The sequence below is a fragment of the Lytechinus pictus genome, chromosome 12 (genome assembly GCF_037042905.1).
Source record: "Lytechinus pictus isolate F3 Inbred chromosome 12, Lp3.0, whole genome shotgun sequence".
Lineage (NCBI taxonomy): Eukaryota > Metazoa > Echinodermata > Echinoidea > Temnopleuroida > Toxopneustidae > Lytechinus > Lytechinus pictus.
Window position 1 is genome coordinate 29,309,563 of NC_087256.1, and position 15,314 is coordinate 29,324,876.

The window sequence follows — 15,314 nt, forward strand, 5'->3', positions numbered from 1 at the left end:
GTCGATTTTCTTCGTTCGAACTTGAAAATGGACTAACATTGGATTTCTGAATACAATATGCATTTGAAAACGTGATTAAATATCGAATACAATAATTTCATTCCGAAGGTCCTACTACAGGCAGAGAAGTCTTACGTAATAGCACAGCTGTTGTTTATCATTTCGTCCTTGGCTCAATTAACGCTCATAATCTGGCCTGTGGAGGTAAAATTGAGACAGCGGGGATTACCTGGCCTAGCGGGATTGATCAGGCGGGTGTTTCATAAAGCTGTTCGTAAATAAAAAGCGACTGGTGATCCTGTCTTGCGGTAAATGGTACACACCATTGGCGAAGATCTAGCGCGCGAGAAAGGATCACCAGTCGTTCTTAAAGTCGCTCTTAACTTACGAGCAGCTTTATGAAACGGCCCCCTGGGCTTGGAAATGATTTTGGGATTTACAAACGCAAAATGGGGTATAGAACCGCAGTTTGCAATCTGAACTGCGGTCTTTCTCCAAACGGGGGTTTGACGTAATGTTTATGAATTTATATTTAATTATTTATAAATAAATTTATTATTTATTTGTTTGTTTGTTTGTTGTTTATTTATATATCCATCTATTTTTTTAATTTTCACATTTATTTATTCATTCATTCGTTTATTTTATTTCATTTATTTACACATAGGCCTAGGGACATATTTACTTGTTTGATTCATTCTGGATTGATTGAGCATTATTTTTTTCATTTCATTATTTGTTTCACATCGCGATGAACAACACCGTACCGTTTACCTAAATAAATTGAAAGAATCACGAAAAGGACCGTCGTTATAAATCTTATTATTATCTTATTATAATAACGGAAATAACATGGAGAACCAGGAATCTGAATCATCGAGACCGGCTGAAACTCAAACCTCACGAAATAACTCAACTGACAACGAATATGAAGTCAGGAGAAGACGTATTGCAAAGGTTTTCATGGAAGCGTATGGAGGGGGTAAGTTGTCATGAAGACGGAAGTCTAGACTACAGTACAGCCCCAAATGTTGACTTTTGTGTTTGTGAAAAAAAAATTGAAATTTTCGCCCCCGAGATTTCTACATTGTAGTAAAACTGATCTAGCCCTAATTTCATATAAATGGGATACTACTTCATTTCCGACATGTATACAATATTGATTTCATTTTTAAACAAGAATTCATTAAAAAACAAGAAAAATATGATTATGAAGAAAAGTCAAAAGATGGAAAACTTGCCGCGATGTTTACGTCGCCATCTTGTTTACTTTGTTGTTCGCCAAGCTACAAGACGCATATGAATTCAAGGATTAACCCTGGGAGCTCCGGCCTTCTTTGCGGCCGGAGCCCAGGAGTCGTCTGTGGCCATGTAATAGTATTAGGCAGACATGGGTACTCTCCAAAATGGGGTCGCAATAGCACGCCACTCGAAACGAAATAAAAGGGGAAAAAATAAATTATGCACTTACTGGTACCTCGATTATATAGGTCTATCGTGAATCAGAATCCTGATATCGAGGCACAAACTGGACACTCAAAAAAAGGAAAATATAGACCTCCATGTCGCGTTTGTTCTGGGTATCGATCGGCCATTTTGTTTTCAATTTTGAAAGAAGGAGAACGAACGTGAAAGAACTTTTTATGAGGGTCCAGTTTTGTGGCTCGGATGTCAGGATTCTGTGTCACGATAGACCTTCATCCATATAATCGGGGTAAGCGCATAATTTATTAATTCCCGTTTTATTTGGGGTGCTATTGCGACCCCATTCTACCCCATTTTTGGACAGTATCTACCTAATATTACACGGATGAGTCCTCAAAGCGGCATATCCCCGTACCACCCGGGTTCCTAACCCTCATTACATGAAGAATATTGACCACCTAACCTTAGAACGTTACCATGCTTCAAATTGAGAAGGGGGATTAAAGTGGACAAGTCTATTGAAGTACCTTTACCCTCACGCTATTGTGCAAGGTGTTAAAAGAGGATTAGAACTCATTCAATTATCCTAGAAGGGGTCAGCTTTTAATTTGTCATGCTAATTGGGCACATCCTGTTCTTAATTCAAGGCTCGACATTAGCGGTGGCCCGGTGGCCCGGGGCCACCAAAAATTCACCTCGGGCAACCATTATTGATAAAATGTTAGGTTTTGGTGGCCCGAATCGGGCAACCAATAATTTTCAAAGTAGCGCAATTTTTCTCCCAATTTTGCACGCATTTATCAACTTTCTACAGCTCAAATTGCAAGCCAGTTCGTCATGCGCCCTTTTTGTTGATCTACACACAAATACACACACATAAAGTTTGCATATTAGGCCTACAGCTATAGCATACAGTAGCTATTATCCAGCCAGACGCGCCGGCCGGCTGGCGTGAGCTTTGCATGAAGCCACTGCATACAGCTGTACTCTAGATCTACATGTAGCTCAGCCTATTCAGACTCAGGGAGCTGCGATAAAAAATGTTGCTGCTGAGAAATCTTCCACAGAACTTTGAAAATCTCAGTCAAAGTCACATTTTACACCAATGAAATGCAATTCTACAGTCTATATTACGAAAATCTGGTGTATCCTGATTATTTGCAAGTATTAAGAAGAGGAATTATGACCTCTCTTTTGACTCAAAAAGACCGATTTCCACATAAAACACATAGGCAAGTACATCACAGTCCCACGTGTGCATTTGTATGTATGATGATACTTGGTTTCTTTCGAAGCTGTGTATTTTCTAGCCAAAAACAAACAGACAGTTTCTTTCTTTCTTGTTTATAAATGACTTCTTAAACCACTCTTGAGGAAGTAAATACTTTGGGAAGGCATTTCATTGATATGAAATTTGATTTTTTTCCCCAACATTTTGGCAAATATAGGGAAGGACTTTTCTCACACTTTTTTTCCAGATATAATTTTTGCTGATTTCTTTTTTTTTTTCCTTTCATTTTTTTTTTACAGTGGTTAAACCATTTATACCCCTTCCCAATGAATATGCCTGATTAAAAAATATGTTTCTACTGAAAATAAAATAATACAAACTAAAGGATATAAAAATAAAAATGTGCCATTCCCAAAAAGTAAGTGAAAATTTTTTGCTTGGCTTTTAATTATATTCCAGTCAGAATAGACTGTTGCCACAGCTGTTAGAAAATATATGTAATGGCTTCTTAATTTTCCCCTTTTCCCCATTTTTTTTATTAACTTTGTTTTATTAATTTTTCTTTCATTTTCTTTTCTTTTTTCTCTCTAATTTTTTTCTTTTCTTTTTTTCCCTGTTCTTTGTTTTTTCTTTCTTCATTTTCTTTCTTTTGTTTTATTTCACTAATTTCTTTTATTATTTTTGTTTTCTTTTTGTAATATACTTTTTGAAAATTATTTTCGTTTGTTTCCCCCTTTTATGAATTGTTCTAATTTTGCAGCATATTTTTCTGTGATTTTCTCCTTCTATAATATGCTGCAAAAGAGAAAACAGAAATAAACTGGATTTGGGGCATGCATATTCTAGGTTTTAGGATTCAAAGAGGAAGGAAGGAAAAACCATTGTTTTGTACATCTATCTGAATTTGCTATGCACTATTTATTTACTTTACCATTATCTCTATACAGAGATTAAAAAAAAAGTCCACACAACCTGCGAACAATACAATTAATTTATTCTCTTTCAATCATTTCATTTTTACAACGATAGAAACATTTATCAATTAGCAAAGTAAAATAACAGCAAACAAGGTTTACATGTATAAAGTAAAAGTAACATAGTGGTAGTGGCTGCAGAATTAATATTTCAGAAGTTTGTTTTATTCATTTTTAATGTTTTTCTTTATATTTTTCGGGCCACCAAACTTTAATATAGGGCCACCAAAAAAAAAAATTTGATGGTTTTGGTGGCCCGAACGGGCCACCACCAAAAAAAGTTAATGTGGAGCCTTGCTTAATTACAGAAAAGTATAAATGAAAGATCTTATCCAGTTTTGAATTTATTGGAGTTCAAAATAAAGGGAATATTTTGTTTTTCAGGAAGAAGGACAAATTGCAAAATAACCCTAAAAGACAAAATGTGGGTCTAATTAAAACTGTCAAAACAGTCATTTGGGTTTGCTTAGTACATTTTTTTTCATAGTCCAAAAAGAGTACATGTATTTAACTTTTTCAAAAAAAAAATACAAAAAAAAAATGATATTGATCATTCTAGCCAAAACAAATTTCAATGTCCAACTGAAAATCACACTTTTATGTATTTTGCCATGCCTGGTCTTGTACAATTCTGGCAAATTTTTTTATTATGGCCAGCCGCCATTAAATCCACAGACCAAGAGAAAATTTAGTCACGTTTATAGAACTTTTTTCTGTTGTTGATATTAATTATTGTCCAGTCCAATTTCCAGAATAAATGCTATATTTTTATCAATTCACAAGTGAACAAATATTATCCGACAACATGACCAACCAACAGCAGGGCAGTGTGGTGGCCCGACTCTCATTTTTGGTTGCCTTGGGTCACAGGGCAACTGCTAATGTCAAGCCCTGCCTTTAATTTGTTCCATGTTTTTTTTTACCAATAGGAGAAATAAGAGATTGGGGTGAGTGTTGTTTTGTGATGCAAATATATTATTTCTATATATTTCTATGGTACAGGTTGGTTAGAAATTCGATTTGATTTTAGCTACAATTTTGGCTTTATATCATTTAAAATAAAGAAGAAGAACTTTCCTTTTTTCCCCAGACATCCTAAAGTACCGGAAGATTGACCCGAAGAAGCTTGAGGAGATGCAGAAAAAACGTGAAGAAGAAGCCGAGGCAAAGGCCAGCTCACCTTACAACTTCCAAACAGTATTCTGGATTCTTTCGTCGATGGCTATCTTCAAATTAACTGACTTCCTTCCTGCTATTCTTTATAATTCTGCTGTAAATCGGTGAGTTGTCATATTTTCATGATATTTCAGTGTTAACATTTATGAATAAATCTGCAAGTTTATTTTCGTTGGATATTTATCCATGTACTGATGGAAGTTGTGCATGTAGTGAGTATTCATTGAACATCGGTTAGTGAATTAAATTAAATTTGTTTAATGGTCAGAACATTTACATGTATCTAGTAGCCTCATGATTCGGAGCTACCACCCTTGATCACATCACCATCATCATTTCTACCCAATATATTTCTTAAATTATGTTTTTAAACATTCTTTAGATTTTCACTTCATCTTCCAGTTGCTGTAAATTCCCAAAACACCCACGAGAGTCCCGTCTCACGAAGACTTGTTATAATAAAGAATACACAATTTCTATGAAAAATGTAGGCCTACCATCAACCTATCAGATTAAAGGATTTTGGCAGCTTAAAGCTGTATATTGCAATTTTGTTATTATGATAAGTTTTATGAAATGGAGCCCAGACCATTTCATTTTGATTAAAGTCTTTACTTATTAGCTCCTTACTTTCAAATTGGCCCGTTGTTCTCCTCACCCCTTTTTCAGGACGTGGCTGTATGTTGGTGTTTGTTTCCTCGGTGTAAACTTGATCATTGCCCTCTACCTCATTGTTGTGTGCTCATGGATAAGAAAGATCAACGATTGGGAGAAACATTGTCCATGTGCCATACCCATTGCAACATGTTCCTTCGTTGCTGGGACTCTATGGTAAGATCTCGTAAGGCAGCTTAAATCCTGTCTTTCAAAAGCTTTGGTAAATCCCCCCCCCCCCAAAAAAAAATGTCTTTGACTATTCCAAATATTAGATTTTATTAATACATGCCCTGAAACAGTTATGATGTGGAGGATATGAAATGAAAATTTTGTGATCTTACATGAAAATCTGATTTGAAAAGGTACCTGATCGAAATAAATTAAAATATCTGCATGCATAATATAATAATCCGCTTTTATATAGCACTTAATACATCGGAACGGCGTGTCTAAGCGCTTTACAGATATATTATTACCCCGGTCATTGGATTCAATCAGTCATTCCCGCACACAATGTGTGCACATCCTCCACTTTCTGGGGAGTATTCCAGTCAGACGCTGGTGAGGCGCACACAGTACTGGAGAAGATACAATGACTTTCACATCCTACCGGGTACCCATTTAGCACCTGGGTCGAGAGTGGCTAAGTGTGGATTAACGCCTTGCCAAAGGACGCCAGACCGTGGTGGGATTCGAAAATACAACCCTCTATTTACAAGGCGAGAGGCAGAACCACTACACCACGGCTCCTCCATATGCATATATTCTTTTATAAAACCTATTCCAAAGCCTTGGGCTGAAGTTTATGGGATACAAGTTGACAAGGTGATGGGATACAAGATGATCTTGTTGGATGGTGTTATTGGTGTAAGTGTTTTAAACATTTTTTTAAAAAGAAGTTTGATTAATTATCTTACAGATCTTGCATGGTAGGGTCATATTTTTCTTTAGTTAAAATTTAAATGGTGTCACAAAGGGATATACCAAGTACATGCATGTAAAGGAAGCGATGTGTTTTACGATTTACTTTGATTTCTTCAATTATGCCAAGTTACGTGTTTTTCTTTTATGCTTCCATCGACCCCTCTCTCTCCCTCTCTCTCACCATCTCCCCCTTCTCTCTCTCTCTTGTTTTCTTCTTTGCAGTCTCAACATAGCTCTGTGGCCTGTGTATGGATTCCTGACACCTGTATTTCTCTTCACTCTCTTCATGGGTTTCGTAGTCCTTGTCAGTCTCCTACCGAATAGCATGTAAGCATCTATACTACACATACAGTGTGTATCAAAGAAACGTGTTCAATTCTGTCAGATTTTTGTCTCTGAATAATATGGAGGAGATGTTAATCAATGCTCTAATGTCCCCTCTATCCGATGACAGATTGTTGCTTAATGCTGGAGTGAACATTTCAGGGTATCAAAATGGCATGGGCCAAAATGAAAGAAATGGGCAACATGAAAGCGACTGTCTGAATTGAGAACTCGAAATCAGTTGTAAAAAAAGCCTAACCTCCATTTAAAGACCAAACTAAAATAGGCTTTTGAAAGCAACATTTATTTTGAGGAAGGCAGACTTATCAAGTGTTATCAGAGAGGCATTGCTCCAAAGGGAAAAGATGTGGTCCTTGTGCCTTCATTACACAAAGCTGACATAAAGCAATTAATCTACGGAAAGATTTTTGTGATTGATTGTATTGATTGCTCTGCTGAAATGATGAAATCTATGATAAATATCAATAATAATATAATCAATAGTTCAGCTTGTGACATAGGGCCCCTGGTCTTCTTACAGAATAAGCAAAGCAGCCAATAAGTGTGAATTTCCATAATTGGTATAAACTATGACACTAGTTTTAAACTAAGCATGGAAATCCTGCCTCCATATATATGAGAAGATTTAGTTGTAATACCTGAACACTAACAGCATCACCGCAGTGTCCAGGAAGCAATGTTGTGCTAGGGGAAAAAAATTACACAAATGCTGGAAGCGATTTAGGCCCGAAATACTCGAAAGAGCACTGGAAACCTAAAAAAAGGAGCCCTGGAAATCCCAATTCATCACAGTGTTAAAGCTTATCTAATGTTGCAGATCTAGGCAGTTAGTTTTAAAAAGTAGCCCCCGAAAATAATAAAAAATATTTTTTTTTGCCCGTTAAGTGCCCTGGAAACAATATGCCACATGACAATACTCTGTACAAAGGCCAGGGAAGCATTTCATGGAGGACTTGTCTGTTGTTTTATCAGACAAATACCGTTCTCAGATAGTTACATGTACCTTAGTAATATTGCTTGTCAGCCAATCAAAAACAAGGAACGTTGTCAAATCCGACAACACATGTTGGTGAAACCCCCCCCCCCCTGGTCAAGCTAAAGTGATCATGGTCAAACATTGGGCCTTATTTAGGAATAATTGTGGACCAAAAGTAGTGGAAATGAAGTGATCATGAATACCCCTCCAATGCGACTAATCAAATCAAGCATGCACCATGCCATGTCAAATTTTAATGTGGGTACTAATACTGCTTTTGGAGCAATTTGATGCGGGTTTGGACACTGTGACTTGGATCAAGTTCAGTGCGACAAAGTCTTCATGCTACATGGCGTGAGCATGTAATCCTCATTGCATCCATATTGCTTCTGCATCATTTATACCTCGGTCACATTTGCTCTACGGTGGCAGTATGGCGAGTCAAAAACAGCTGTTTTAACAATTATTGTAATAGTTTAATATTGGTGGGTTGAATAAAAATGAATGAAACTGCAGTTTTTGACTCGCCGTGTGGCTGCCGTAGAGCATATATGTGACTAAGGTATTACATGTACTTGTAAACTGCATGCTATATTTGTGATGTTTTAGAACAGCTAGAACTTGAAGCATGTACAAATGATGTTTCAGACTTTTCAAATCGGAGCATGTACCAATAGGCTGGTTTGGTCGAGTCACGGTTTCAGGCATATTGTGTTTGGTTGAATCTTGAGAGCATGGAGAGTCTTCCGAATCCCATTATCTATTCATGAGAAATTCTTAATCTTGAAACTGAGTAAAGGGAAATAACATCACGATTTTGTAACACTGAATGGGAAATCCAAAATCCTGTATGAAAATTAATTGACTAATATTTTTCATCAACATATTGATTGATTTCAATTGCTTATACTTTGTAGCAGACCTATCATTTTGAATTCTTGTTAATATAGGAGTGCTACAGTGATATAGATTTATTCCACAGTGTATAACTTAAGCATTGATTGAAAACAAATGTAATGTACGTTTCTATGTTCATTTATATTGCGATTTTTTAATATTATCTATTTACTTACAAATGTTCTTCTGTTTTCTTCCTCACCATATCACAGTCGGCAGGGGGTAGTTATCTGATCAATTCTATCTTTCATCTTGCTTTCTCTCTCTCTCTCTCTCTGTGCTTATAAAATCTCTTAAGTCTTTTAGGGATTTTTCATATCTCTTTAAATATTAACCCACATTTCATCTTCCGGCTTCAGCCTCTCAGCTGTTTACTCTGCACTTTGCTCATTGATTGGTGTTTTGCTCTCTTAATTAATAGTCGTTTACTAGTAGTGGTACAAAATTTGAGAAGAGCCATACTAAAGCTTTTCGTTTTGCACTCTTCAGAGTTTGACGCACAAATGAATGGAAGCAAACACAACAAAAAAATATAACAAAGGGCGCGTAGGCAGACTGGCGCGAAATAGTGAGCGCTGATTGACTATTTAAGTCCTAACGGTAAATTATTTATGTTTTTTTTTTCCCATCGGACTCGGGGCAAGACTAATTTACCGTTAGGACTTAAATAGCCAATCAGCTCTCACTTTTTCGCGCCAGTCTGCCTACGCGCCCTTTGTTGTATTTTTTTGTCGTGTTCGCTTCCATTCATTTGTGCGTCATACTCTGAAGAGTGCACAACGAATGGCTCTTCTCTTAATTAATCGTAACAAACTCCATTTATTGATTGATCCACTGATTAGATACACTGTTATAGGAAAACAATGTTTCATAACATATTAGGGGCTATTTCTCATCTCAAAAGGAAGATGTTTAATTTCCAAATTGCCAAGCTGTGAAATCCAGATATTCGTGAAATGGAAATATAGGACCCTCCAAGATGTGTAGTGTACAGTAACTGCCAATAATACTGTGACCATTTTCAAGCACATCATTTTCTATTCATGAATTCACTAGTATTCATGTAGACACTGAGGGAAATATGAATAACATGCTTCAAGAACCAATTTGGTTGCAAATTGGTGGATTTCTCAGGATTTCATTTTACTGAATGAAAAAATGAAAATGTTGAAATTAAAAAAGAACATCCAGGAGCGGTGTTTTGGGATGCAGACAAATGATGACAATAATTGATGTTTATCAATCTGTTAAACCCCACTCCTAAATGTCGAGAGTCCCTATTCTTTCCCTTGCACACTTACATGTATTATGAAATCCTATTAGTATGCATTTGAAGTTTCAGGGTGCATGCAGCATGCAGTGACTTATGTCCTCTTACTATTGTTGGTTGTGAAATTTTGCAGTGAGATCTGTCTCTGTTATGGTGATTGGTATTAGGAAAGATCAGATAATAATAATAACGTATAGCATTTATGAGCCACCGATCATCTAGTTTCCTATTCAATGGGGCACTATATTTTACCCCGGCTTGAGCACAGCTGTTAGAGTTGCTTGGTGCATTCTAGGAATTAAACCTGCCAGGTACCCATACACCTCACCTGGGTCAAGTGCAGCACAGTGCGGATGAATTTCTTGCTGGAGGATATTACGCCATGGCATGGGATTTGAAATCACAGCCGTCCGTTTCAAAGACCGGAGACTAATCAAATGGGCAACAACGCTCCACAGACAAAACTGGATTATCTATAGGTTATACAGTATATGAATAGATGTAGGACCAGTGGGCAAGTGATTGATAAGTCTCTAGTAGGACTTAGACCTGATCTTCTGGACTCCCGTATTGTCTAAAGCAGCTTGAAAAAGTAGGCTTCCTCCAGTTTGCTGTCTTAGGCCACCTTTGTCTTACAAACAACTGCCACTGGTCATAACCAGCGTTCGGTCTGTCTGAACGAGCCTGAACTTGTAGTTTTTTATTTTTAGTTTTGGTTATTGGTCACAAGATAATTCTTTATATCTCATGATTTTGAAGACACAATGATTAACTAATGGAGCATGTAAAGTAAAGAGATAAATTCAACAAGCTTTTGATAAAACAGGTGAAGTACCGAACATACATGTACATCTTAGGATCAGTTGGATGTTTGATCAGTTAATATCAGCCAATAATAATTTCGTTTTGTAGGACCAATGAGTGCATCAGGCTAAGAAATATTGATGGGATCAAAATGATTACAGTGCATGAAAATAATGATATTGGTATTGGTTTAGATTATGAGTGGAATACGATGTACATGTAGATTAAAGGCCAAGTTTACCCCCAATCAGTGGCGGACCGTGACCCGTAGGAGACAATGATTGGAGGGGCACTGTATTGTTTGTGAACAATACTGTGCCCCTCCAATGCTTTGTCTCCTCCGGGTCACGGTCCGCCACTGCCCCCAATGAAACTTTTAGTTTGTGTGGACTTTACCTTTGAAGGTGAAGACACTCTGGCATAGGACCAAAGTTACTGTTTTAACACTTCCATCTCACTGTAATCATTTGAATTATTTTAACTTTCTATTTTAACATTTTCTGTTCATTCTTGACGTCACTAATTGTTTCTTTGCACATTTTACTGGTGGAACAGACAATTAATATTTGCAGTGAATAATTCCACTAACATTGAGTTTGATGAATGAAACATTTTAATACCAGTACCAACTACTGAGAAATATTTTTATATTGTGAATGTAACAACATGTATATATAGTTCAATATGTATATCTAAGTTATTTTCTTTTGTATTGAAAGATGTAAATATTCTTGTAAAAAGCAGAGGAATTATCTTTTTTTTTTTACTTTTGTGCGCAAGACATATTAAATTCTGTTTTGATATAACGTTGGGCTTTAAAGCTGAAGGTTTCATCGGTTTCTAAAATAAGTATATACCTCTTGACATCGAAATTGTGAACATTTTGGGGCCTAGCCTAATTCAATGAGGACTCCTTGCATCAGCTAAATAATGCTAATCCTTGATTTTTATTTCCTTATAAACATTTTATGATAAAATTTAATAGACATTATGGTGACATTCCATTTACAAGTTTATGCTCTTGATCTATCTCTCTTTGTGTACTATTCATGTTTACATTGCCCAGTGTTTTGGTATTTTAGGAGAATTCTATATTCAGAATTGTTAAGTAAAATTATGATTTTTGCCAAGCCTTGATACTGATTCATAGAGATGTCAATTGACTACCTGAATTGAACAGGATCATTTGGGCCACAGAACAGCATAACAATATAAAGTCAGAGCCGCATTTTCCAGGCATGATATTCCCCTGTGAAAAAAAAAGCTGAAAAATAGCCAAGGGTCGCTATTAAAGTTACTGCCAAAGTCCGAGGCGCCCCGTTCGGGGTTACAAGCTCTTGCATAGCAAAGAAAATCGAAAGTGATTTTTCAAGGTGAGTCTGCATGATAGTTTTATCATTTGACTTTAAAAGCAGTAAAAACAGCATGAGAATGTTCTTGGGCAAAGGATTTCACGTTTAAGGAAAAAAAAAACTTATGAAATTTTTTTTTTATTATTTAAAAAAAAATATTAAAAAAAATCAGAATTCCAATTTTAATCGGGAGAATATCATGCCTGATTTTTTAAAAGGAATCCAGCAAGGAGTCTTTTCATTGCTGTTCGCATTTTGTCATAGACATAATGGGGAATGAAAGGAAAGTTGATATGAGTGGAATTCCTGATAAAAGAGGTGGCAAAGACTTTTATTATCAAGTTTACTTAAGGGCCGAGTCCACCCCAGAAAAACGTTAATTTGAATAAGTAGAGATAAATCAAACAAGCATAACGCTGAAAATTTCATCAAACTCGGGTGTAAAATAAGAAAGTTAATGACATTTCAAAGTTTCGTTTATTTTTCACAAAGCAGTGATATGCACAACTCAGTGACATGAAAATGAGACAGTCGATGATGTCCCTCACTCACTATTTCTTTTATTTTTATTGTTTGAATTATACAATATTTCTTTTCTACAGATTTGACAATAAGGACCAACTTGACTGAACCATATAGTATTAAACAATGCCAATTCCACATGCTCAGGGAGGAATTAATCGTTGTTTCACTTGTTAATGTGGAGAAAATTAGAAAATTTCATATTAGATATAATAAAATACAAAAGAAATAGTGAGGGAGATCATCGGCTGTCTCAGTATCATGTCACTGAAATGTGCATATCACTGTTTTGTGAAAAATAGCGAAACTTTAAAATGTCATAGCTTTCTTATTTACATCCGATTTTTATGAGATTATGCTATTCCTCGAAATATTCCTCAAATTTCTGTGTGCACCGAATAGGTAGCCTAGCTTAGCCGGGAATAATAGCAGAGCCCGCTGGGAGAACAGTTTTCGGAACTGAAGTGGCTACCCTGGGTAAATATACCTTTATTATTATTATTATGCTTGTTGGATTTTTCTCTTTCTATTTAAATCAAGTTTTTGTTGGGGTGGACTTGACCTTTAAAGTCAGAGCTTATTTTAAGAAAATCCATAAAACTCCCCAATAAAAGATAAGCCTTCTTTTTTTACTAACAGAGAGGTTAGAAGGCCTCGTCTTTTACCTTGCATAAACTACGAGCAGGAATCTGTCATATGGAGCATTGCAAGAAACTTGCGATCAATTGCAAGTCTATTTTCGGTCCCTAAATTAATCATAACTATTGAAATTAATTGCGAATTTGCGATTGCTAGCTTATCTGCTTCTTGAAACAAGCTGTGTAATCTGGGCCCCGTTGTACAAAGAGTTACGATTGATCCAATCAATCGCAACTATGGAAAGCCAGCAAAGTCAACATATGAAATGCATGTTTATTCAAATAATATTCTAGATATGAATCCATATCCATAAGTTCATTGACTTCTTTACAATTTGGAGTGTTCTCCTTTGATTACAAAGGACATTTTGCAAATTTCCTGTAGAAAAAATTATGACACTGATGGATTTCCAGAGTTACGATTGATCGGATCAATCACAACTCTTTGTACAACGGGGCCCTGATTTGCTACAGTTAAAATTGATCTATCAATTGTAAAAATTGCAACAGAATATTTGCAATTGATTGCAAATATTTTGTTGCAACACGCCGATAGTGTGCATTCAAAGAATAAATCTTAGCAGATACCCGTTTAGTTCACATTGGTTGAGGTGAGTGGCACTCAAACTTGTGACCATCTGGTGAAGCAACTAAGCTATGATCCTCCAACTCGTATGATATTCAATTACACGGTGTAACTATATTTTTACATGGTTCGTTATTGCCAACTTAAAGAAATTATGGTCTGAAGCAGAACTTTAAATCCAGACATAAATATGATAAATAATTTTGAAAATTGTCAACTATCTGAAATCTGTTTAAGGTTGTGTATGTTTCATATATTTATATAATAATTAACATTGTACTAGAATGTCAAATAATGCGTATATTGTCAGATGTTTATTTTGATATGTCAAGAACCATAATAATCTAGTAAATGTACAATCAGTAATTCTTGGTTGAATGTTTTTCATTTTGTAGCAAGTATTTTACATTCATGTAGATATTTACATAATGGCAGTGTAATATTTTGTCAGGTGACCAAAACCGCAAATCAAATTTTAGAAGTAAAATTATTCCCTGATGTCCGTATGTGCCTTAAACATTTCTTGTTTTTTAATTGTGTGATTTGATGATTAATGCAATGTATTTATTTGTTTTGTGCAATAAATGCATTATTTTCCAGATATTTTGTCTTATTGTTTAGTTTGTATTCAGTTTGATCTGCATGTAAATAGATGTCAGTCCATCATACAAAGAGAAAGGATTGATCTCATCAACCTCAACTATATGAAATCCAACAATGTCAATTATTTTTCAACAGGAAATTTGAACTATGTCCTTTTAGGGAGCATACTGAACAGCACAAAAACACAACGTAAATATACATATCTAGAAAATATTTTGAACAAATATGCATTTTAGACGTTGACGTGATCAATCGCAACTCTTTGTAAGACGGGGAAGTGTGATCCATCCTCAAAGTTAATGCTTTTTCAATAAAAGGGGAATCAAACCTTGGTCATAAAATGTGAAGATTGTGGTGGACAAGTTGATTTGAACAAAGAGAAATCAAACCAGCACATAGATGAAAACTTCAAAATTGGTTGTAAAAAAAGAAAGTTATGTCATGTTTAAGTTTCGCAAAACAGTTGTATGTACTGTTGTTCGCAGTTTGCAAATGAGAAGGTGATGATGTCGTGCGCTATTTCTTTCATTTTTTATATACTAAACATTTAATTTTTCTACATATTCAATGACAGAGGATTTCCAAAAAATGTCAGCAAACTTTAATAAATGATGAATCAACCTAATTTTACATCATTCTAGGGTTAAAAACTAAATATATCCGTCTAATGAAATAATAATATAGGGTATTTATATTGCGCACATATCCACCTTGTTAGGTGCTCAAGGCGCTCCTATATTACCCAGCTAAGCTAGAAAATACAACAAATGTATCAGTTATGTGACATCAATCTCCTCATTTGCGTCTCATGTATTGCATATCACTGACAATAAGCAAAACTTTAAATGTTATCACTCTCTTACATATGATATGATTATGAAAAAAATTTAGTGTTATGCTTGCATGATTTTTATCTATGAATTCAAATCAACTT

General features: G+C 35.5%; 1 protein-coding gene across 1 annotated transcript; it reads left to right on the forward strand.

Moving 5' to 3' along the window:
* The first annotated feature begins 774 nt into the window (after nt 1-774).
* Nucleotides 775-14,378, forward strand: LOC129273119 (transmembrane protein 128-like). Its single transcript, XM_064107584.1, has 5 exons — nt 775-982; nt 4,721-4,910; nt 5,476-5,637; nt 6,610-6,714; nt 8,818-14,378. Exons 1-5 carry the CDS (start codon nt 853-855, stop codon nt 8,837-8,839), a joined length of 609 nt encoding a protein of 202 aa, XP_063963654.1. The 5' UTR covers nt 775-852; the 3' UTR covers nt 8,840-14,378.
* The last annotated feature ends 936 nt before the right edge of the window (nt 14,379-15,314 follow it).

Coding starts and splice junctions, on each gene's coding strand:
- LOC129273119 (XM_064107584.1), top strand. CDS start 853: ATGGAGAACCAGGAATCTGAATCATCGAGACCGGCTGAAACTCAAACC. Junction 983..4,720: donor CATGGAAGCGTATGGAGGGG/GTAAGTTGTCAT, acceptor TTTTTTCCCCAG/ACATCCTAAAGTACCGGAAG. Junction 6,715..8,817: donor AGTCTCCTACCGAATAGCAT/GTAAGCATCTAT, acceptor ACCATATCACAG/TCGGCAGGGGGTAGTTATCT.